This window comes from Prosopis cineraria, unplaced genomic scaffold (genome assembly GCF_029017545.1).
Source record: "Prosopis cineraria cultivar Desert tree isolate PC_DT_omini unplaced genomic scaffold, ASM2901754v1 PC10, whole genome shotgun sequence".
NCBI classification, from domain to species: domain Eukaryota; kingdom Viridiplantae; phylum Streptophyta; class Magnoliopsida; order Fabales; family Fabaceae; genus Prosopis; species Prosopis cineraria.
This window is the reverse complement of record NW_026555341.1, coordinates 5,143,012-5,165,519: the sequence shown is the minus strand read 5'-3', so window position 1 is coordinate 5,165,519 and position 22,508 is coordinate 5,143,012. Positions and strand designations below refer to the sequence as shown.

At 33.0% G+C, this 22,508-nt stretch overlaps 3 protein-coding genes and 1 pseudogene across 3 annotated transcripts; 1 reads left to right on the top strand and 3 right to left on the bottom strand.

Annotated features, from left to right (window-relative positions):
• Positions 1-3,339: 3,339 nt before the first annotated feature.
• Positions 3,340-4,920, bottom strand: LOC129284432 (expansin-like B1). The gene is made up of 4 exons (XM_054919920.1): positions 4,710-4,920; positions 4,247-4,353; positions 3,842-4,156; positions 3,340-3,732 (listed from the first exon to the last, which is right to left on the bottom strand). The coding sequence occupies exons 1-4, from the start codon at positions 4,840-4,842 to the stop codon at positions 3,541-3,543; spliced, it is 747 nt and encodes a 248-aa protein (XP_054775895.1). The 5' UTR covers positions 4,843-4,920; the 3' UTR covers positions 3,340-3,540.
• A 3,302-nt stretch (positions 4,921-8,222) lies between these two features.
• On the bottom strand, positions 8,223-9,946 carry LOC129321176 (expansin-like B1). Its single transcript, XM_054966854.1, has 4 exons — positions 9,750-9,946; positions 9,222-9,331; positions 8,784-9,098; positions 8,223-8,676 (listed from the first exon to the last, which is right to left on the bottom strand). The coding sequence occupies exons 1-4, from the start codon at positions 9,874-9,876 to the stop codon at positions 8,485-8,487; spliced, it is 744 nt and encodes a 247-aa protein (XP_054822829.1). The 5' UTR covers positions 9,877-9,946; the 3' UTR covers positions 8,223-8,484.
• Positions 9,947-12,838: 2,892 nt separating this feature from the next.
• LOC129284527 (expansin-like B1) lies at positions 12,839-14,202 on the bottom strand (annotated as a pseudogene).
• Positions 14,203-18,183: 3,981 nt separating this feature from the next.
• On the top strand, positions 18,184-19,761 carry LOC129284525 (expansin-like B1). The gene is made up of 4 exons (XM_054920038.1): positions 18,184-18,404; positions 18,773-18,879; positions 18,970-19,284; positions 19,394-19,761. The coding sequence occupies exons 1-4, from the start codon at positions 18,269-18,271 to the stop codon at positions 19,583-19,585; spliced, it is 750 nt and encodes a 249-aa protein (XP_054776013.1). The 5' UTR covers positions 18,184-18,268; the 3' UTR covers positions 19,586-19,761.
• Positions 19,762-22,508: the final 2,747 nt, after the last annotated feature.

Below are 22,508 nucleotides of genomic sequence, written 5' to 3'. Positions count from 1 at the left end.
CCCCCCTTATTTCCTTTGACATGAAATCTATGGGTCAACAATTGAAAGGAGTCATCCATGTGGTAAGACTACCAAGGTCTTAATTATATTGTGAGGGATTATCAGGTCAAAGTTACCTTACTCATTTATGAATATTGTTTCTCCCAAATCACACACTATACAATGTCATACCAAAGACTGACTCTATCTAAAACTCCAAGTAAGCTAGTAAGATTAAGTCCCTTAATATGAACAATGCTATAGTACCTTACAAAGTAAGTAACGACTATAACCATATAGATTTTGCACAACCACTAGGTCCTTTACTAAAATAAACTCCCACCATATGATCATGCTCATGAGACAATACATTTCAATAACTCTCATATTTGTAATTCACAATTATCTCACATATTCCTCAATTTTCATGCTCAAGAAGCATCAAGAATCATCATATCTCAATCATGCCTCATACATCAATTTTTATGTTATCACATAAATCACATTAGCATTATATGAAAACTCAACATGTTCATACATAATTCATCACTATGTATAATTCACAATTTATATAATCAAGAATTTATACATCATTAACCCTTAATCTCATTACTCAAATCATGTTACATTATCCCATGAAAGTATAAATTCATATTAACATTCCACATTACAAGCAAACTTTCCCATTTATTTCTTTTTCTTCACATACAGCCATCACATTCAAATTCTTTACATGTGTCACAATTAACTTTGTCACAAATTATAGGATTTCAACAAGGCCACATATGCATTACAAACAATAATTTCAAGATTTGAATATATATATATATATATATATATGTATATGTATATGTATATTGTTTGTTTCATAAATAAATATAAATAATTAATTAACATATAAATGCATAAAATAGATTTTCTTCAGTTACCTTCAAAGCTTTCTAAAACTTGAATGGTGTCAAATAAAAATTAATTGTTATTAATCATATCCTAATACATCAATAATATTATTAACACAATTTTTACTTATATTCCAACATCTGTGTGTGTGTGTTTTTAAAACCTTAGTCTTAGCTTCTTGAATTTTAAAATTTAATTTCATATATTTGAATCCATTCACTTAGTTCAATAACTTTCTTCACAATAGTTTCATTAAAATTTAGTTAAAATCATCCTTCAAACAATTTTTTAATGTCAAAATTTCTTTTTTTATTGCATAAATTCACACCAAAATAACTAAAAATTATAAACTTAGTCTCAAGCCTAAAATCATCATTTGATAACCATAATAATCTATTTCTTATCTCAAATAATTATCTAAATATTAACAAATTAATTTATATTTTTCAAATTTAACCAAAAATCTACCTATAAAGATTTAGAGTTTAACTCAAAAGTCTCAAATTTAAATTTCATCAATAAAATAATATTTTAAAATATTTATTATGCTACTAACAACTTCAATAATCATAATCATCTATAAAAAATTCATTTTTCTTTCAAACTCTAGATTTTTCAAAATCTCAACATCAGAAACTAAAGAATAAAAATAATTAAAAAATATTTAAAATACTTAAATAATTTTAAAATACTTAAAATTTCATTCAAGATATTATATCATGAAGCCCCATCTTTTAATTCAGCTCCCATCGCTGGCGAACTCGCTCACTTTTGCTCTCTCTGCTCACGCACGCCGAAACGAAAAAGGGGTGGGAAATGAAAAGCAAATAGGTGTGTGGTGTTTTAAATTGATTGTGGGCCCCATAACATCTATTTCTTCTTCTCTCTCTCTCTCTCTAACTTACACCAAACACTCACGCCAAACAGATTTCATCCGCCCCTCTTTTTTTTTCATATTTCTTTTTTCTTTTATTAATTTATATCTCTTTTCTTCTTTTCTTTTAATATTATTAATATTTTATTTTATAAAAAATTTATAAGTTAAGATTTTATCTAAATTAGATCCGAATAATAATCTCTTAAGTAAAACTATTTATCTCTAAGTATTTCTTTAAAATTATTTATTTACCCTTGATTAACTTAATTAATTTTGGGTTAAATTTTGAGATATTACATAAGGCAACTGGACCATCATTAGTTCAAACTTAATATATCTTACTAAAAAATTTTGTAATTCTCACTTTGTTTTTCTATCGAATATGTCTAGTTATTGGTTATTGAGTATATTATGAATAACATAGCTTGTCAAGGAGTAATACAAGTTATGCTCGCATTCAAGATTTGTTGGATCATGTGTATACCATACAAGGATAGTTACATCAAGAGTTTAATTATTGAAGAAAGTAATTGTAAAATTTTTATCAAATTTAGTGATAATATATGAAATATTTAATGAGACTTTTTTTCTTATATTTTGTAATATTCATAAAATAGAGAGAAAAGTTTTGTGCCTCTCTCTCACTTCGAGATTAAATTTTTAGTTTTAATTTCTATATATTAATCAAATATTAATTAATTATATATAAAATTAGATAGGGTGTTACACAAGTCACATTGGCACTTGTGTGTGGGACAAAATTAATGCGTCAATGGATGCCGTAGACAACCTCCTGTCCAAATTAAGATCAGGAGCATGGTTTTGTAAGTGGATTGGCTTGTGGATAATATGAGTTTTGAATACTCTTCTTCCTCTTACAAGTTAAGAATTATCTGTTGTTCGTAGCCAGTTCATTGTGTATACATAATTGTAAGCTTCGGCTGTGACTTTTCTTCGAATATTTTGAGTGTGATTGCAATAGCTGTTGTGACCACCAGGACAGGTTTGTAAGATGGCGGTCTTGCCAGAACGATTAACTCGAGTAATGACACTCACACTCAGTCAATTCGATCCGCTTACGATAACCATCACATGATCATCTCGCTTTTACCTATTTTTCTAGTGTTATTTCTTCCTTTTCAAGCTCTGTATGTCAATTTAGTTGTTTCCTTTTTCTGGGGTCTAATGATATCTATTATACCACGTTTGGTCGTACGACGGAAGACAAAAACATTTTTTTTTTGTAAGGTAACATTATGTGTGTGTCCTATTTCTGTTTCGCTCAAAGGCTCAGCAGGTGTCGTCGTCGATGTCCACAAAAAAAAAAAAAAATTCATTATGTATGAAACCAATAATGAAAACTTGTTCTTGGTTGTTCTAATAAGCAGTTCCGTTAAGGAAACCCTTCGAAGTCGAAGTAATGTGATTCGTTGAGACCAAGCCATATATGTAAAGAAGCCAAGTTGGTTAAAGCAAGGATGATGATGATCATGTTCTTCTTATGCAGCATGGGGCGGACTCTCTCACTCTATATATAAAAAAACGCGCGCGCGCACAAATGCACTAATTTTAGAGACACGTGATTCATAAACAAAGAGGTTTCCTTATTCATTTATTAATTCCGTCCCAAATGAAAAATACACAAACCCCTATTATTCATTTTATTCCAGCAGACACATTATTATTTATATGTTTAGTTGACAGTACGAGACCAAACAGCTTGCATTCAGTTGAAGCCACACAGGTTACGTCATACGTGGCCCCCTCGTTATGGAGGATGTAATTTAGACATGAACTTGAGAGTCGTAAGAAGCTCCAATCTTCCAATCCCCTGGAATCGCGGTGTTGCTCGACTGCACCCAACCCGATCTTCCACTGAATCGCAGCCTCAGCCTCAATGGTCCACGTGGTGCCCCAGCTATATCAAACACCGCCCCATACGCTCTTCTCATTGGCTTCCATTCATGGCGCTCATTCTGTTTCATTCTCATTTCAGGTTGATAAGCACATTAATTAAGCGCTTCAAATAATTAAAAACAAGAAGGAAATAATTAATTAGCACTAATTGAGTTGAAAGTTTCATACGTCGTATATCTCAACGGCAGTGACGTCGTTCATTCCAGGCACGTAGAGAATAACAAGAGCAAGGTAGTCTGGGTAATTGCTGGACTCGTGGATCTTGATACGCACGTTGTAGCCAGCGTACGTGCAGGGTACCCTCCTGTATTCGATGTCTACGGTGCCGTATTTCTTCAGCTCTGCCGATGCACTTGGGTTTCGTCCCAGTTTTGAGAAACCATTGGGACTCATTATGAAGTCCGTCCTGTCACCTGCACCGTAGTCTGTTGCCACCACCATCGTGCCGTAGTTATCGCATAATCTTGAGTTCTTGCACCTCACCTGAGCACCATCGTTCCATTATAACTTCTGTGTACGGAACACACGTGTTTGTGTTGGGTCATTGATTAATTAGTCCGATAAGAAGCTCACCTGGTAGCAAGCACCGCATCCAGCTCCACCTCTCCATAAGCCGGCCACGCCTGCAACCCTCCCGTAGTTTACAGTTCTGCCGTAATCGCCATATCCACAAGCTCCGGCTGATAACACGGGTATATTAAGTCAATAATCATACATATATACCCTAAATCTTAAAAGTTGGACAGGCATCATCAAAATGAACTACTCAAAATAATATAAAAGTTTCAAAGAGAACAGGTATTGCCAAGGACCAAAAATGTGTTTAGATTTGCTTCCCTCATAACAAGGGTATATCCAAATATATCCTAGTATGCGCGTTCACATGGAAGTCTTGCCAACCATAAACCTAAAAGCTCATAACAGCAAGCTGGGGCTTCTGAATAAAAGTCTGGCGAGACTCTATGCTAAGCCATGGATTTCCTTAAATGCATGGGTTTGAATACAAATAATGATTTGAGGAGATCGATTCACGTACTTGGAGTTCCATAGCCATCAGAGGTACTGTAGTACGTGGCTCTGGAGTCTGTGAAGCCCTGGGATGAACATAGTGCAGGCAAGAGTAGCAGCACGCAAGCAAGGCCGACTTGGTATTTAGAATGAAGTTCCATTGCTAAATGCCAAATTCAAACGCACAAGAAGAACAATTCGTTAAATGTAAATATTGTTGGGCTTACTGGTTATGATCGAGGCAACGATGAGAAGGGTATTTATAGATGACAGGGGAGGCCTTGTGCATTCAAAGGGAGAGAGGTTCCAACTTTTCTTCCCCTTATGGAACACGGAATTGTATGTTGGAATAATTAAAACCATCCCTAGCATCGAAATCTCCACGAGTGTCTCTCTATATAATATATATATATATATATATATATATCCGAAGCTATATCCATTTATGATTATGATGCCAAATTGCCTATCTGTGTACTGTTGCACCATTATATATATATATATGAACAAGAGGAATTTTGGCAAATTTGATTCAAAGATTAGGGGCCGGAGGCGGCTAAAGCCAAAGGAAAAGGACGTGCACAGGTAGTGCACATTCAAAAACTTCTGAAATATTATGAAACATTAGAAAAAGGATAGTAGAAAATTATTTTAATTATTTATAATATATTGATAATGATTATGACACCTACAATCTCAAATCTTGCTTTTAAGAAAGTTTCAAGTACTTAGAGAAGAGCTGGGGGCACGCTTTCGGTCGTATCGAGATTTTTATTCTCTATCAAACATCTAATTGTCCGTAGTACGTTCAAGATCAAAACTTGCATTTTCCTTAAAATGTATTGTTTTTGCAAAGCTATATATGTAAAGTTTGACTAAGTAAACTCATTTTTCTTTATATATCTCTAATGTACGGCTCACATTACAATGGACGCCACTGTTGGCGGTTTGCCTTGCCCCCTTTACTTTCTTTACCGCGAATTCCAAACTTTCTTTTGTCGTAAAGGGGGAACAAAGGTAGGCTGCTGACAAAGATAAGCATCGTGTTTGATCCGAACCGTTTTGGTTGTGAGTTGGTGACAATTAAAATAAGAATTTTTTTTCTTAATTTGATTAATAATATCGAGTTGTCTGGCATGCGAGCTTGTCCTAGAGTTCGAGGGATTTTATATAGAAAGGAACGAGAGTACGTTGGCAACAAGCTTAAATTCAATGTGTGCGCGTTTCAAAGCTTGAATCTAGGATTGGATGCATATAAATTATATGTCAAAAACATGTTTGGATGTGTTTTATTAATTCTCTGTGATCTCTACGTTAGTTGTCATTATTTTTTTATACAATTAGTTGTCATTGTTCTAATAGCATGCATGTAGTTTATGTAATTGGCTCATCTGCATGGGGTAAAACACCAATTATATACATGATCCTAGATCAAAAGTACTAATTGCTTCTTGACTATCCTTGCCTTCTGGTATAATGAATATCCCAATAAAGGTTATGTAAGCCTATGCTTTGGATCGCTGTGAACATCCAAATTCGCCAGTATACAGTCAACGTATGTATCTAGTGTTATATTTCTCCAATCTCAATTTATAAGACACATTTGATGAGATGTTTTAAAATATAAAATAATTTGATAAAAATAAAATTTTATTATTAATTTTTAATATTTTTATTTTCATTATATTCTTTCTTTTGATTTTTTTCATAAATAAAGTATTAAATGAAGGATAGTTTTAAAATTTTTTATTTTTATTTTAGAAAAATAAAAAATATATTTAACTATAGTATGCCAGATACTGTAGTAATTTCTTGAATTAATGAGGGGACTCAGATAATAAAAAAAATCATTTTCTACAGGCGTACATAACCCGAATTAAATTCTAGTCGTGATGATGAACAAGACTCGGTCAAGAGTAATTATGACTCTAAACTAAAATGTCAATACAAATCGCCTGAATTCCTTGACTGACTGGGTCCGAAACGGACCTCCATCCGCGCGTCTCTAATGATGGCAGGCGTGAATTAGTTTTGCGTCGTCCGTACTCGGAGCCCATTGTAAAGTTTAATCTTAGAATTATCAGGTGCTTAAGGAAATTATGCAATAAACTAATAAATACATTGATTCTTTACCAAAAAAATAAAAATAATATATTTATACCCTGTTTTAACGAACTTGTAAAATCCCATGTGCACCTGCATTCAAATATATGCTTCTGATGACAATGGCAGAAGAGTATAATATACTTAATTTAATTTCATTTAATTAATTTATTGATTATTAATATATTGATTTAACTTCACTAAAATTCACAGATATGAACTTTAGATGATTTGAATCCCTTACTGTTACGCTATGCTTGGTAAGAGAGACAAGCAGGGAGAAGGAAAAAGTGAGAGAGAAAAATAGAAAGAAAATGACATTTTTTTTTTTGCTTGGCTAAGAAGAGAAAAATGAAATGAAGAAACTGGGAAGATAATAATAAATGGGATTCAAATATTTTTACCTTCAACTTTATTTTGTCAAATATGTAAATATTTTGGAGAGAAAACTCAATTTTTAAATTAATCTACGAATCTTTTCTTTTCTTGTCGGTTGCCTCTCTCCATTTTCATCATAATTTTCTGTTCACTTTAGAATTTAGATTATTATATATTTAATAATTTAAGAAATTAAAAATTAGGTTAGACAAAATATTTTTTTTATTAGCATTGGATAAAAGAATTTAAAATCATATTTTTATTTAATCAGTAATATATAATAAAAATTATATAAATAATAGGTTAAAATATTAAATTTTATTATAAATAATAAGGTTAATTTTTATTGTTAATATGAAATTAATAATTTTTCCTTTCACCCATTTTCTTTCGCTCAGCTAAACATAGGGAGCGAAAATTAGATCTTCAACTTTTTTTCTTCTCTTCACTTTCTCTCTACACATTTTCTCTTATCCCTATTTTCGCCAATGAACCAAGCACTGCATTAACTTTAAGCTTATAATGGAAGTGACGACTCTTTCTCATCTTTCTCATCTTCGATCGCTTTTGTAAACTTTTTTTTTGTTGGAAAAAAAAGAAATTTCTTTTTACAAGTTAAACAATATTTTTCTTTCTTTATCCAACATATAATTTTTTTTTGGGATAAAAACAGTATAATTGTTGTTACTTACTTTTATTCGATCAAAACCCTTACCCTTCTGCGTTCAATCTGGCCCCTTGACATAAATTGCTCCATGGTCCAACCCACGTTAAGGTCAGGTCCATCCATCACATAAAACAAGAAAAAAAAATCGGAAAATTATTTCAAATCTAAGCCATGTTAACAAATCAATTAACAGCTTGAATTTTAACGCAGGTCAGAGATTCACATTTTGCATCATATAATATTATGTTTTTTATATTCTGCATCATATATATCTGTTTAGCTAGTCGGGAGTCGGTTACAATTAAAATAAAAGTCAGGCTTTTTTTTTTGTTACGATATATAATAACTAGTTCTCTGAAAATCATATGCATGCACTAATCATAGATAACCATGATGCATAAACAAAGAGGTTGCTTTATCATTGATAAATTCCATCATAAATGGAAAATACACAAACCCCTATTATTCATTCATTCCAACAGACCTTTTTTTTTTTTTTAACTTATTCCCTCTTGTAGACATATTATATATATATATATATATATATATATATATATGTATATATGTATATTAGAAGACACGCACGAAACCAACAGCTTGCATTCTTCAGAGCCACACAGGTTACGTGGCCCCTCTTCATCGTGCTGGATCTTACTTAGACATGAACCTGAGAATCATAGGACGCTCCGATCTTCCAATCACCAGGAATCGCACTCTTGGTCGACTGCACCCAACCTGTTCTGCCACTGAATTGCAGCCTCAGCATCAATGGTCCATGTGGGGCCCCAACTATATCAAACACTGCCCCATACGCTCTTCTCATGGGCCTCCATTCTCTACGATCATTCTGTGCATCATTATAATCGTTTCAGTTCAAAAATATACACGCCCTCAATTTGCAAGGGCATGCGATTGCCCCAAAAATGATAATACAAAAAAGCAATTGCTTGAAACCTGATATATTTCAACAGCAGTGACGTCGCTCATTCCAGGCACGTATTGAATCACAAGAGCGAGATAGTCTGGGTATCTGCTTGACTCGTGGATCTTGATACGGACGTTATATCCAGCAAATCTGCAGGGCACCCTCCTGTATTCGATGTCAACGACTCCGTATTTCTTGAGCTCTTGCGATGCTCCTGGATTTCGTCCCAGATCTGCCCAAGCACTTGGACTCAGTATCAAGTCTGTTCTGTCTCCTTCACCGTAGTCTGCTGCCACTACCGTCGTGCCGTAGCTGTTGCATAATCTTGGATTCTTACACCTTACCTGAACACCATCGTTTCATGAAACAACAACGTATTATTCGACATTGAAATTTAACCAAAATTGATCAAATTATATAGAAGAGATGAGTAATTTGTTGAGTCATTAGTCCGTTGAGACACTTACTTGGTAGCAAGCACCGCATCCAGCGCCTCCTCTCCATAGACTACTGGACACGGCTGCAACCCTCCCATTGTTTGCAGTTATGCCGTAATAGCCATATCCACAAGCTCCCCCTATATATATATATATATATACTAGCTAGTTAGAAGAACATTCTATATCTTAAAAGTTGCACATACACTGTCAAAAGTAATATTTTCTAGCTCCAATTGTGTGAATTGATGTGAGTTGATACGAGAAACCTCACGTCATATAAAATCATGCTTAATAAGTAATATATAATAGAGTGAAAGAACTCATAAATTTAAGTTGAGATTTAGGGCTAAAATGTGGCGTCATTTTCTAGAAAACGACACTAGCTAGTTTGAAGAGTATAAAAATTGCTTGGCCAGTAACAAGTGTATCCTAATTCTAGGACATAAACACATGGAGGTTAGGTTCAAACTCTACTTAAAATGCATAACCTGCAGGCTGGGCGAGCCTCCAAGGGTGACATGTGGAGAGGGGTTATAACAAAGGAGTTTGACTTACTTGGATTTCCGTGGCCACTATAATAGGTAGCTCTGGAGGGAGTGAAGCCGTAAGAGTAGCATAGTGCAGCGGGTAAGAACATCATCACCCAAACAATGGCCACTTGGTGTTTGGAATGAAGTTCCATTGCTAAATGTAAAATATTCAGATGCGCACAAAATTAAGAAGAGAAACTACGTTGGATATTTATGTAGTAACCAAACTTGGGTTTACTGGTTAGGGGACAAAGATGCTGGGGGTATTTATACAGAGGAGGCCTGTTTGTGATTTCCGAGGGAGATTCTGTCCAACTTTTCTTTCCCTTTGAACACTGATTGCAATTAATAATTAAGAACAAAGAACCTAGCATAAGAGTTTGTTTGGTTTCCGCTTTCAAAAATTATTTTTTATTTTTTAACATAAGAAAATTAAAAAAACTCATTTAGATAAGTGTTTTAAATTTAATTGTTTTCATTTTTTTTCAAATCACACTACATTTGGTTATTAGAAAATATTGTTAGTTTGACTAATTTCTATAATAAACCACCACCATTAATTTCCTGCAATTATTAATATCAATTTATTTTTTAATTATGAATTTTTTAAAATTAACATAACTAAATATATTTTTATTTTTTTTTGAAAAACAATCCTAAAAATGGTATTACAAAACAATCTTTAAAAACAAAAAAATTAGGACATGAACCAAACATGCCCCGAATCAGTGTGCGCCTCTATATTCATTTATGTGTATCCAAAGCTATTTATTTATGATTACATTCCCAGATAGCCAACCGTCTCTACCAATTATTTATCAACTGCTATGGCAACAATTTTTATATTAGGAAGATAGAAGAACAGTCATTTGATTCAGAGATTAGGAGCCTGATGGAAATATAGAGGCGGCCAAAGGAAGAGAAATACAAGACACGCACATGTAGTACGAACACAGCTGCACGTTCAAATGCGTCTGGAATAAGAAACATTATTAAAATAATAGTCTGAAACCCATTTCATATGTATTATATATATTAATGATAATTAATGCCAACTGTCTCTATCAATTCTTACTTTTAATAGCGACACCTCTCTCACTTTCGCTCCTTTAAACATGTTTATCCTTCATCAAACATACAAGTTTTCTTAAGAAACACGTACGGTCCAATATTGTTCAAAACATGCATTTTTCTTAATTAATTTTTTTTTTTTTTTGCAAAGCTACACACACACACACACACACTGATTTACCTTGTCTGGTCAGATTTCTTTTTTTCGCATGTTGTAAAATTATCAACCTGATATATGGTACGCAGAGTATAGAGTATTTAAAATGTTGCAACTAATTAATGTACAGATTGCATTTCAATGGATGCCAAATTGTTGACGGTTTGCTCCTCTACCTAATTCCTCCAACGGAATTCTAAAATTTCCCCGTCCTAAAAGGAGAGGGAGAGAATAGACAATCTGAGATAACCATCATGTTATATTCCTTTTGGTAAGAGAGTAGGTGGAAATTAATTAAAATAAGAATAATTTTTTTTTCAAATTTGATTTAACAATAGAGTAGGTTGGTATATATGCAAGCTTATCCCAGAGCTCGATATATAGATTATACATGGAGAAGAATGGGACGGAATTGGTATTGCAGAAACAAACTAAAATTCAATGGGCGGTCTGCAAGCAAATTCAAATTCAATGTGCTTGAATCTATGAATATTGAAATGAAAATATTAAAAACATATTTCGATTTTTGCTTTTAATTCTTTATTTCTACGACAGTTTTCATTAATTATATATACACAAGTACTTTACAGAGTTGAAACATATTTTATCTCTTTTTATACTGAAACATATTTTATCATTTCTTTGTCTTTATGTCATATTTAAATATATCTATATCTATATCTATATCTATATGTGCATATAAAGTAAAAGCATGTTGCTTACCCCAAAAAAGTAAACGAATGTTTATACAGTATAATCGTTTCAATCATAGATTGACCGCAGTCCAATGTGTGAAGTGCCGATTAAATCAAGATTCCAATTTTTAGCGTGCCATTCGGTTTTGTCACTCAAATCGTCCTTACCCTATCCCTTTGGAGACATGATTTTAGTACTAATTTACTTACTCAATATTCCACATAACATAATGACAACTGTCGATTTAATTAAACAATTACAAGAGATGCTGTTATATAATATTCAGAAGGCATCAAAATCTCAACTTTCTGGAAAGATATCGTTTGTGAGGGGCGTTTTAATAGCAATGATGGTTTTGAATTTTACAAAGGAAATATATATTGATAATTTTTAAATATTGATAAAATTTAATAATTATAATTAAGACATTCATTGAGTGAGTAGATTTAGGCAACTCCATATCCAAATCTTAATAAATGATCAATGCAAGGCATCTTCTCGTGGGAGCCTAGAGCCTAATAGGAAATAAAAACAGGATCATTTTTCGTTTCTTTAACCCTTCATAGCAGACTTTTATTTATTTATTCGCACATTGAAAGATGTCTTCTTTTTCTCCCTCCCTCTTATATACAAGATATATGTAATTTATCTACCTCCCCAATTATATGCACCAATTTTTGAAATCAGATGCACATAACAAAGAGGTTATTCTCTGCTCGTATATTGATTCAATCACTAATGGAAAAGTACACGAACCCCTGTTATTTATTTATTTTGGTAAATATAAAATTTATTTATTTATTCCAACTTATATTCCCGATGAATCCAAGTTGTTTCAGGTTAATCCAAAGATAAGTATCACCTTCTTCCATCGTACTACCTAGCGAGGCATGCAGCAGCCCAACTCTATATACATCTACCAAGAGAAATGACTTTTGACGGTATTTCTCAGTGACGAAGAACGTTAATCATTGCCAAAAGTATGACTTTTAGCACTGATAATAGCACAAAGTTATCTTCAAAGTTTATTTTTAGCGGTGATAAGCATTGCCAAAAGTCAACTTTTATGTTTTGCTGAGATGTCGCTACAAATCTTTAGCAGCCATTATTTCTGCACGATCGCCTCCAAAAAACCCCCTTATTTTGTTCTAGCGTATATAAACCAGCTAATTAATTGTAGAGATCCATGATACATAAACGAAGAGGCTTCTTTATTCATATATAAATTCCATCATAAATGGAAAATGCACAAACCCTTATTATTATTCATTTCAATAGACATATTTTTTATTTATTTATTCCTCTTGTAGACATATTATTTATTTATTTCAGTAGACACGACACCAACAGCTTGCATTCTATAGAGCCACACAGGTCATGTAGCCCTCTTCTTCATGATGGATCAGATTTAGACATGAACTTGAGAGTCATAAGAAGCTCCAATCTTCCAATCACCAGGAATTGCACTCTTGGTCGACTGGACCCACCCTTTTCTTCCACTGAATCTCAGCCTCAGCATCAATGGTCCCTGTGGTGCCCCAGCTATATCAAACACTGCCCCTACGCTCTCCTCATTGGAATCCATTCATGGCGATTATTCTGTATCATTATCATTTCAAGTAGTTGATCATAAACACAACAAAGTACCTCAAAAATTAGCACTAATTAAGTTGAAAGTTTCGTACGTCGTATATCTCAACGGCAGTGACGTCGGTCATTCCAGGCACGTAGAGAATTACAAGAGCAAGGTAATGTGGGTATTTGCTGGCCTCATGGATCTTGATACGCACATTGAAACCGGCATGTGTGCAGGGTACCCTCCTGTATTCGATGTCCACGACGCCGTATTTCTTTAGCTCTTGCGATGCTCTGGGGCTTCGTGCAAGATCAGTGAAAGCATTTGGACTCATTATGAAGTCCGTTCTGTCTCCTGCACCGTGGTCTGTTGCCACTACCATGGTGCCGTAGCTATCGCATAGTCTTGGATTCTTACACCTTACCTGAATACGTACGGAACACCATATCGTTCATGAAACAATCGTGTATTATTTGATATTGATCAATTTCAAAGTTATACTTATTACATGGAAGAAATTAAAACACTTACTTGATAGCAAGCACCGCATCCAGCGCCTCCTCTCCACAGCCCAGACACGGCTGCAACCTTCCCTTTGTTTACAGTTTTGCCGTAATAGCCATATCCACAAGCTCCCCCTACATGTTTATAAAATAGTTAGAAGGATATCCTAGATCTCAAAATTAAAGTAGCATGCACGTGCATCATCAAAGTACAATAGAAGGTGATTTGCGCAGAGGGGGAAATGGAGGAGTTTCACGTACTTGGATTTCCGTAGCCATCCCGGGTCTGATAATAGGTGGCTCTAGAGGCAGTGAAGCCTTGGGAATAGCATAGCGCAGCAGGTAAGAACAGCATCACACAGATAAGGCCGATCTGGTGTTTAGAATGAAGCTCCATTGCCAAATTCCAAATATTCAAACGCACAAACAAATTAACAAGAGACACTATACGTTAATAATGTAAGTACTTTGGGATACTACTGGTTAGAGGACAAAGATTTGGATCGTATTTATAGATTGTAGTGGATGCCTTGTGCATTATTCCAAGGGGCATAGGAATAGGATAGGATCCAACTTTTCTTCCCTGGAAACACGGGAAAGGATCGGAATTAATTATTAAGTGCACACACGTAGAACCCTAAACATCTCTGTGTGTGTCCCCAATGTTAGATTTTTTATATATATTAAATATGTTTAACAATAATATATTCTATCAAAATAGTTTAAATCATTCAGTTAGATACTTCCTAAACTTACATATTTATTATTTATTTTTAATTTTTAGATGTAGAACTTTTTTTATATTCTAATATTCTCTTTATTACTTTTTTTCTCTTGCCCGAGTTTGTATTTTTTTTAGTTTTAGAGGCCTCAAATCTAATTTAATTTCTTCTTCTCCTCCTTCTCCTTCTCTCTGTCTCTTCCTTTTTTAATCTCTTGTTTTTTCATCTTTCCATTCTTTCATTTTTCTTTTTCTTGTTTTTTTTGTTTGGCCTCCAATTGAACAACTCATGATACCATGTTTGATTTATTATGTATATTAAGTATGCTTAAGAATTTTTCTTTAAATTTGAAACTTATTTTATATTCTAATACCTGAAGCTGTACGTATACTTGCATATACTTATGGTTATAATTCCAAATACTCTATCTGTGTGCTATTGCAACATTCTTTATATTCAAAAGATAAAGTAACAGGCAAGCGATTAAAAGATTGGGAGCCGGATGGACAGGTGGCCGAAGGAAAAGAAATGAAAGACGTGCACATTTAGTACACATTCAAATGATACATTAGTAAAACAATAGTATATAATCATTTTAATTAACTATGTACTCTCTCTCATCTTAATTGTAATATAGTTAACTAACTCACAAGGATTGAGAAAGCTATGTATAAGTTAATCAGTTATTTGTAAAAAAAAAAATGCATTGATTTTTCTAAAATGCATAATCAATATATTGGACTTATTGTTGTATTTTTATTATTGTTGAGGGAGAGTACCAATAAAGGTAGTTTAGAAAACATCATAAATACGGGAGATAAGGTAGATTGACATCTTTCATTTATAATTAAGAAAAAAACCGCCCCCAACCTAAGAATAGGTGACGATTAAAATAAGAATACAGTTTTTTTTAAAAAAAATGATTAATATAACAGTCGATCGAGTTTGGCATGCAGGCTTATCCTATAGATAGTTCGACAGAAATAAGAGGAGGGGGGAGTCGGTATTGCAGAAGCAAACTCAAGTTCAATGGGTATGTAAGTGTGCAGATTCAAATTCAATATGCTTGAATCTATGAATATTGAAGAGATGCGACTATTAATAACATATTTGGATCTTTGCTTTTAATTGTATATCTATTTCTACGATGGTTTTTATTCTAACATGCAGTTTAGTATGGCTCTGAATTATATTGGCTACTTGATTCTTTGATTAATCAATTCATCAGTGACAACACAAAAAATAAAATTACAGCAACTTGCAATATTTATAATAACCTGTCACAAACAATTTAACTCTCCTTAAACTTTCTGTAATATATAAAAAATAACGCATCAAGTTCGGTGCATTGCTTGTCCTGCGTATACTTTATTGATGTATATTTGATGGTGATCTGCATATATAGGCCTTAATTAGTGCATTGATGATGAGATTGTAGTGTATATTGAAGTTTGAGGTATAATGTTTTATTCACTATTTCAAGAATTGAACTGAGCTGATCAGTTCAATTGATGAAAAATCAGTATCTGTCCTCATTTCATCCTATCTTCCGTTCTTATTAGGTGAAGCTGGCTATGTATATGAATTGTACGATGTCATGTGGATTGCACAATGCCAACATAAGGTAACAAGTAAAAAAGAAAATTAGTTTAAAAAACCAGTAAAATTGATTAATAACTAGTCAAAATTGGCCATTTGACTGATTTAGCTGACTTTCTTTTTTGAGGAAAAAACGGATCTCCTGAACTATACACTTTGAACTAATTTTTCTTAAAAGGAAAAAAAAAAGAAAAATTGTAAAGGTAAAATACTTGTGTAAAATTCATGTTTTTACTTTACTTGTAAGTTGTAATCATTTTTTTCACCTTGATTAAGAGCACTTATACAAACACACGACTTCTTTTTCTTCTAACCCTCTCTAAAATTTATATTTTTTTAATAATTTAAACAATTAAAAGAACTTTTAATTAAAATTATCCAAACATATTTCATTTTACCAATATCAATTTTCAGAAAATTGATTCTAATCAAAATTATGATTGTAAATTACATTTGTCTAAACTCCGTTTTAATCAACACTAAACACACGCGAGGAGATTAAAAAGAACACGAAAAATAAAACAAAGGAAGACGAGGGCAGAGAGACTACAAAATGAATCGATCGAACAATATAATCTTCTCAGTTCTCCCCTCCCCATGTGCTTTTCCTCCAGCAAGTATACACTGAAAAAGCTTCTGTGAATTGGATCCAAGAAAAAAAAAAAAAAACTTCTGTGAACAATTGACCTCAACAAATACAACTAAACAAAACATCCTTGATTCTTGCCCATGACTTGACACGAATGACAATAAGCATCTTCTTCCACGTTGCACGGATTACAACACATCACTTCTCATGTCACCACAAATACAGCGTTTAACTAAAAGAGAAAAACGATGTCAGATATATATTATTCATTTGCCCATCAACAAGCGGTAACGTTCCCCATACCCCCACACAAAAAAGGGGGAAAAGGTAGCACATTAGCGTATAATGCTACATTTGTCCTAGTGTCATGCATTGGAATCTCATCCCTCTAATGGAGAATCTCTTTGATAATAATACCCGTTAATTTAGTAACAGCAAATCATTCGTTATGTCTGAATCACAGACAATATCACTTAATCCTTGTCAAGAGCCCACCAAGGGCTGAATTGTAGTTAATACTCTCTATATTCTAAAATATAAGCAATTTTTATGAAAAATTTACATATTAATAAAGTTTTATTCTCGTAAAAATATATATTATTTTTTTTATCTTTAGTCTCACTTACAAGTACATTTCATCATGAATGAAAGGTACATTTATACAAAGATCTAAATTAATAAATACAAGAGGAAAAATGGAAAAAAAAATCTCACATATATCAAGTTGCTTATATTTTAAATTAAGATTAGTTAAAAAAAATACTTATATTTGATATCGGAGGGATAGATTCTAAGCATTGGATTAGATAGTAGACCCATTTCTTCTCTATATACATTATCGAGCTCGAGGATAGGTTTGCAACTAGCGTTATTAATCGATTAATTAAACAAGTGTATTATTGTCATAATTGTCACGTCAACTCTCGCCCGATCAAACGGGTCAAATATATACGATGCCTCACGGCCTCAACACCCCCCTCCAGTTTTTTTTTTTTTTTTTTTGTGAGAGAAAGTTTAGAAGATGAGGAGGAAAAACCAGAAGAAGAGGGGAGCGAAATCGTCAACAGTGTTGTACATTGAAATGCGAGCGCGCAGAAGTTGCTCCCATGGCTTCAGATTTGAAATATTTTCAATTAATCAATTAAATATATAATAAAAAGAAAAAAAAAACTGGCCGCATGAGAGAATTACGTAGATAAGAAAAAATAGTTTTAGTCAACCATTAGAATTTGTACAGCCTGTGTATGTCCCGCGTTCCTTTTCCTTCGCCACTACTTCTAGTTATTCCATCCGGCCATAGTCTTTGAATCGAGTTCGCCTGTTCGTGGATCTTCCTATATAAAAATTGTTGCAGTAGTAGAACACAGAGAGGAAATCGGGCATTATAATGCTATATGGATGGATAGTTTCGAGGACATCCGCACACAGAAACTTAGATACAAGGGTTACGTGTCCACGTAATTATTTTAATCCAATCGGCGTTCCAAAGGGAAGAAAGTTGGATCCTATCCGTCCGCTATTGTTATAAATACCCTCCTCTTGTCCCCTAACCAGTAAACCCGAGTATACATAAATACTTACATTTAACGCAGTTTCTTTCTGTGTGTTTGAATATTATTCGGCATTTAGCAATGGAGCTTCATTCTAAATACCAAGTCGGCCTCTTCTGGGTGACGCTGCTCTTGCCCGCTGCACTATGCTACTCCCAAGGCTTCACTCCCTCCAGAGCTACCTATTACGTTACCTCTGATGGCTATGGGACTCCAAGTACGTGAACTTCCTCTCATCATTAACCCCTCTCCGCCTATCACCTTCTTTGTATTCAAACTCATCTAAGCAAATTCTTGGCTCAGCCTAGGGGCTCGCCGGGCCTTATTCTGCTACCAGCTTGCATTATGATCAGTTTTAAGACTCTAGTTTGTACCCATAACATCCACATGAATGTACTCTACAGGCTAGGATTATATAGGATGCTCTTGTTAATGGGGAAGCCAATGCAAACATTTTGGCCCATGGCATATTCTATCTTTGAAACTTTGATCAGCGTTTTTTTTTGATGATGCGTGTGCAACTTTTAAGATATAGGCCGGTATATATGTATGCTTATTGACTCAATAACATACGTGTGTTATCAGCCGGAGCTTGTGGATATGGCGATTACGGCAGAACTGTAAACTACGGGAGGGTTGCAGGCGTGGCCGGTTTATGGAGAGGTGGCGCTGGATGCGGTGCTTGCTACCAGGTGAGCTTCTTATCAGACTAATTAATCAAGGACCCAACACAAACACGCGTCTTCCGTACACAGAAGTTATAATGGAATGATGGTGCTCAGGTGAGGTGCAAGAACTCAAGATTATGCGATAACTACGGCACGATGGTGGTGGCAACAGACTACGGTGCAGGTGACAGGACGGACTTCATAATGAGTCCCAATGGTTTCTCAAAACTGGGACGAAACCCAAGTGCATCGGCAGAGCTCAAGAAATACGGAGTCGTGGACATCGAATACAGGAGGGTACCCTGCACGTACGCTGGCTACAACGTGCGTATCAAGATCCACGAGTCCAGCAATTACCCAGATTACCTTGCTCTTGTAATTCTCTACGTGCCTGGAATGAACGACGTCACTGCCGTAGAGATATACGACGTATGAAACTTTCAACTCAGTTAGTGCTAATTAATTATTTCCTTCTTGTTTTTAATTATTTGAGGGGCTTAATTAATGTGCTTATCAACCTGGAATGAGAATGAAACAGAATGAGCGCCATGAATGGAAGCCAATGAGAAGAGCGTATGGGGCGGTGTTTGATATAGCTGGGGCACCACGTGGACCATTGAGGCTGAGGCTGCGATTCAGTGGAAGATCGGGTTGGGTGCAGTCGAGCAACACCGCGATTCCAGGGGATTGGAAGATTGGAGCTTCTTACGACTCTCAAGTTCATGTCTAAATTACATCCTCCATAACGAGGGGGCCACGTAACCTGTGTGGCTCCAACCGAATGCAAGCTGTTTGGTCTCGCGCTGTCTACTAAAAATATAAATAATAATATGTCTGCTGGAATAAATAATAATAGGGGTTTGTGTATTTTCCACTTGGGAAAAATAAAGAATCCTCTTTCCTTTATATTGAGTCCCCTTTGTGAAGAATAATAGCTGTTGGTTTGTGTATTTTTTTTAATTAAATGTGCTTCAAATTGAATTTTTTTAAAGCTTATATTTGATTTAATTAATAAATCATATTTCAATTACTGTATTCTCTCTTTTTGCTTGTGTAGGATCCCAAAAATCAATTATGAGTATTTGTAAAAACTTAAAAATGAGCATTTAGTTTAGTAATATAAAAACAAACTTAGATGTCAGAGAATAAAACATTTTTAGAAAAAAATTCATATTTTTTTGGCCTGAAAAAAAAGAAATAAGAGGTAATACTTGACCCCTATTCCAAGGGTTAAGCGTGTTTGGTTTTACTATAAAAAGGAAAAAAAAAATCTGAGCCACAAATCAATGAATCTAAATTCATTAAAAAAATGAGTTCTATCTTGATTTTTTTACATCTCAAAAATTTACACTAAAACATTCAAATAAATTAAAATTAATGCTGGGTTGAACTTTAAAAAATCTATTCTAATTTATATTTTTTAAAAAGGAAAAAAATAAATGAGGTCAGATAAAATTAAATTAATTATTTAAAATATTGTTTCAATTTAACTTGTTATAAATATTTTAATATTATGAAATTTTATTTGAACAAAAATATATAAACTTGATTCAACCCTTTAAATTTTAGGAGAAAATAATAAAAATTAATAAATACTCCCTCTGTTTAAAAATGTAAGGCATTTTTAACCGAATCTCACCCCTAATAAAGTGGTTACCTACTTTTAAACTAATCATATTTTTTAATATTTACCCCTATTAAATATCCTATAATAAATATAAAGTCATTATCAACAGGGGCACTTTTTAAAAAAAAGATTACATCTCGAAAGACTAAAAATATCTTATATTTTTTAACATTCAACTTCTCAAAAAATACCTTATATTTTTAATGGAGGTAGTATATATAAATAAAATATAAAATAAAAGTCAGAATAAATAATATATATAAGGGTCACGGATTGCAAACTGTGGGGGTCATTTTTTTTTTTAAAAAAAAAAAAGAGGGGTATGGGAACTTAAATAGGGAAATTTTAACTAAAGACCAAGAATGTGACTTAATTATAAGTAAGTCTCCAAAAAACTTAAAACTTCAATTCAGTTTAAGAGGATTGAAATGACAATAATTTAAACGGTAAAAAAATTAAAATACCTTTCACTTGTTAATTTTATCCGATATGAAGAATCAATTGTAAATTATATCAGTTTGTCAAACAAGCAGCAATATCAGTTGTTAATTTATTAATTTTACTCTTTAATTTACTAATATAAGTTATAAATTACAAGACTGTCAGTAATTTATAACTGATATTAATAAATTAATAAATAAAATTAATAATTTAACAACTGATATTGTTAGTTGTGATTGAACAACTAGTATTTAAGTCTTGTATAATTATTGACAGGTTAATTCATGTAATTTATAACTCATATTGAATATTAACAAGTGAAATAAGAAATTAATAATTAATTATTCTATACCTATGATGAAATTAATAAGTGAAGGGTTCTTTGATTTTTTTTATTATTGAAATTATTTTCATTTCAATCCTTTCAAACTGAATTAAAATTTTGAATTTTTTTTAAATTCACTAGTAATTAAATCACATCCTTAATGCTTAGCTAAAATTCTTCCATTTAAAAATGGTAACTAGTAAGTGCAATTCATTCATTCCCCATCTCATTTTTTTCATCCTGGCGCACGCACAAGAGCGTGGCGAGAGCAGAGATGGTCACAAACAGAGGGAGGAAAGGGGAAGATTTTTGCAGGTAGGGTCATTGTACTTTAGATATGATATTAAGCTTTTTAAGGTTAGATAAATTTTTTAAATATTTTTTGAATATATTTCTTTTATTTATTTTCAAACTTTTTACAGTGAAATTTTTGAGATTTTATATAATTTTTAATTTTTAGTTGTTCTAACTTGGGAGAAGTTTTGACTGATATAGATGGATGAAATGGGATTGTTGGGAGTATATTATTGTTGCTAGAATAGTGAGTATTTTATTCAATTTTTTGTCAATTTGAGCAAACTCTAAGTTAAAAATGAGTAATGTAAAGATTATATAGTGGTTAACAGGTTTAGTTAGACTCATTGGGATCTAATGAAGCTAATAAAACTATTAAATAGAGGAGTTATCTGATGAATTAAATTTTGGAATTTTTGAGTACAAATGAGTATTTAATTAGGAAAGTGGTAAAATTAGTGCTGTATTGATATTTTTGAGTTATCTAAATATAAACTAAACTCTTTTGAGCTTTTGGAGCATTTAGGAGTTTGGAATTTATTTGAATTCATGGATATCATTTTTGAGTAACTTAAGGAGTGGAGGTAATCGAGAATATATATTTGTTCAAGTATTTTTTGTGGCATTTTATAAACTGTGAAATGTGTGCGTGCGTGAGAATGTATGTTTTTTGAATATTTTAGAAAATATGTAAAGTGAGTATGAGCTTGATTGTGAAAAGTTGGAGTTAATTGTGTAAACTTTGTACCTTGATCATTATGAGCATGATGTAAAGTTTGATGAGAAATATACATATATGTTTACGATCATGAATATGATGATAGATGCATGAATTTGTTGGCAAGAGATAATGTAATATTATGCATGTAAATTGAGTACATTGATGGCATAATTAGGAAATGGAATGAGTCAGAGTTTACCTTAGTTGGGAGATTATCATATTGAAAGTCCACTTGGCATGAATAA

What these genes read in the sequence shown, in the direction of transcription:
- LOC129284432 (XM_054919920.1), bottom strand. Translation starts at nt 4,842, where the DNA reads ATGGAACTTCATTCTAAATACCAAGTCGGCCTTGCTTGCGTGCTGCTA. An exon ending in TGATGGCTATGGAACTCCAA is followed by an intron (nt 4,354 to 4,709) that starts GTACGTGAATCG and finishes CCGTGTTATCAG; the next exon opens with CCGGAGCTTGTGGATATGGC. An exon ending in CTGCCGTTGAGATATACGAC is followed by an intron (nt 3,733 to 3,841) that starts GTATGAAACTTT and finishes AGAATGAAACAG; the next exon opens with AATGAGCGCCATGAATGGAA.
- LOC129321176 (XM_054966854.1), bottom strand. Translation starts at nt 9,876, where the DNA reads ATGGAACTTCATTCCAAACACCAAGTGGCCATTGTTTGGGTGATGATG. An exon ending in TAGTGGCCACGGAAATCCAA is followed by an intron (nt 9,332 to 9,749) that starts GTAAGTCAAACT and finishes ATATATATATAG; the next exon opens with GGGGAGCTTGTGGATATGGC. An exon ending in CTGCTGTTGAAATATATCAG is followed by an intron (nt 8,677 to 8,783) that starts GTTTCAAGCAAT and finishes AATGATGCACAG; the next exon opens with AATGATCGTAGAGAATGGAG.
- LOC129284525 (XM_054920038.1), top strand. Translation starts at nt 18,269, where the DNA reads ATGGAGCTTCATTCTAAATACCAAGTCGGCCTCTTCTGGGTGACGCTG. An exon ending in TGATGGCTATGGGACTCCAA is followed by an intron (nt 18,405 to 18,772) that starts GTACGTGAACTT and finishes GTGTGTTATCAG; the next exon opens with CCGGAGCTTGTGGATATGGC. An exon ending in CTGCCGTAGAGATATACGAC is followed by an intron (nt 19,285 to 19,393) that starts GTATGAAACTTT and finishes AGAATGAAACAG; the next exon opens with AATGAGCGCCATGAATGGAA.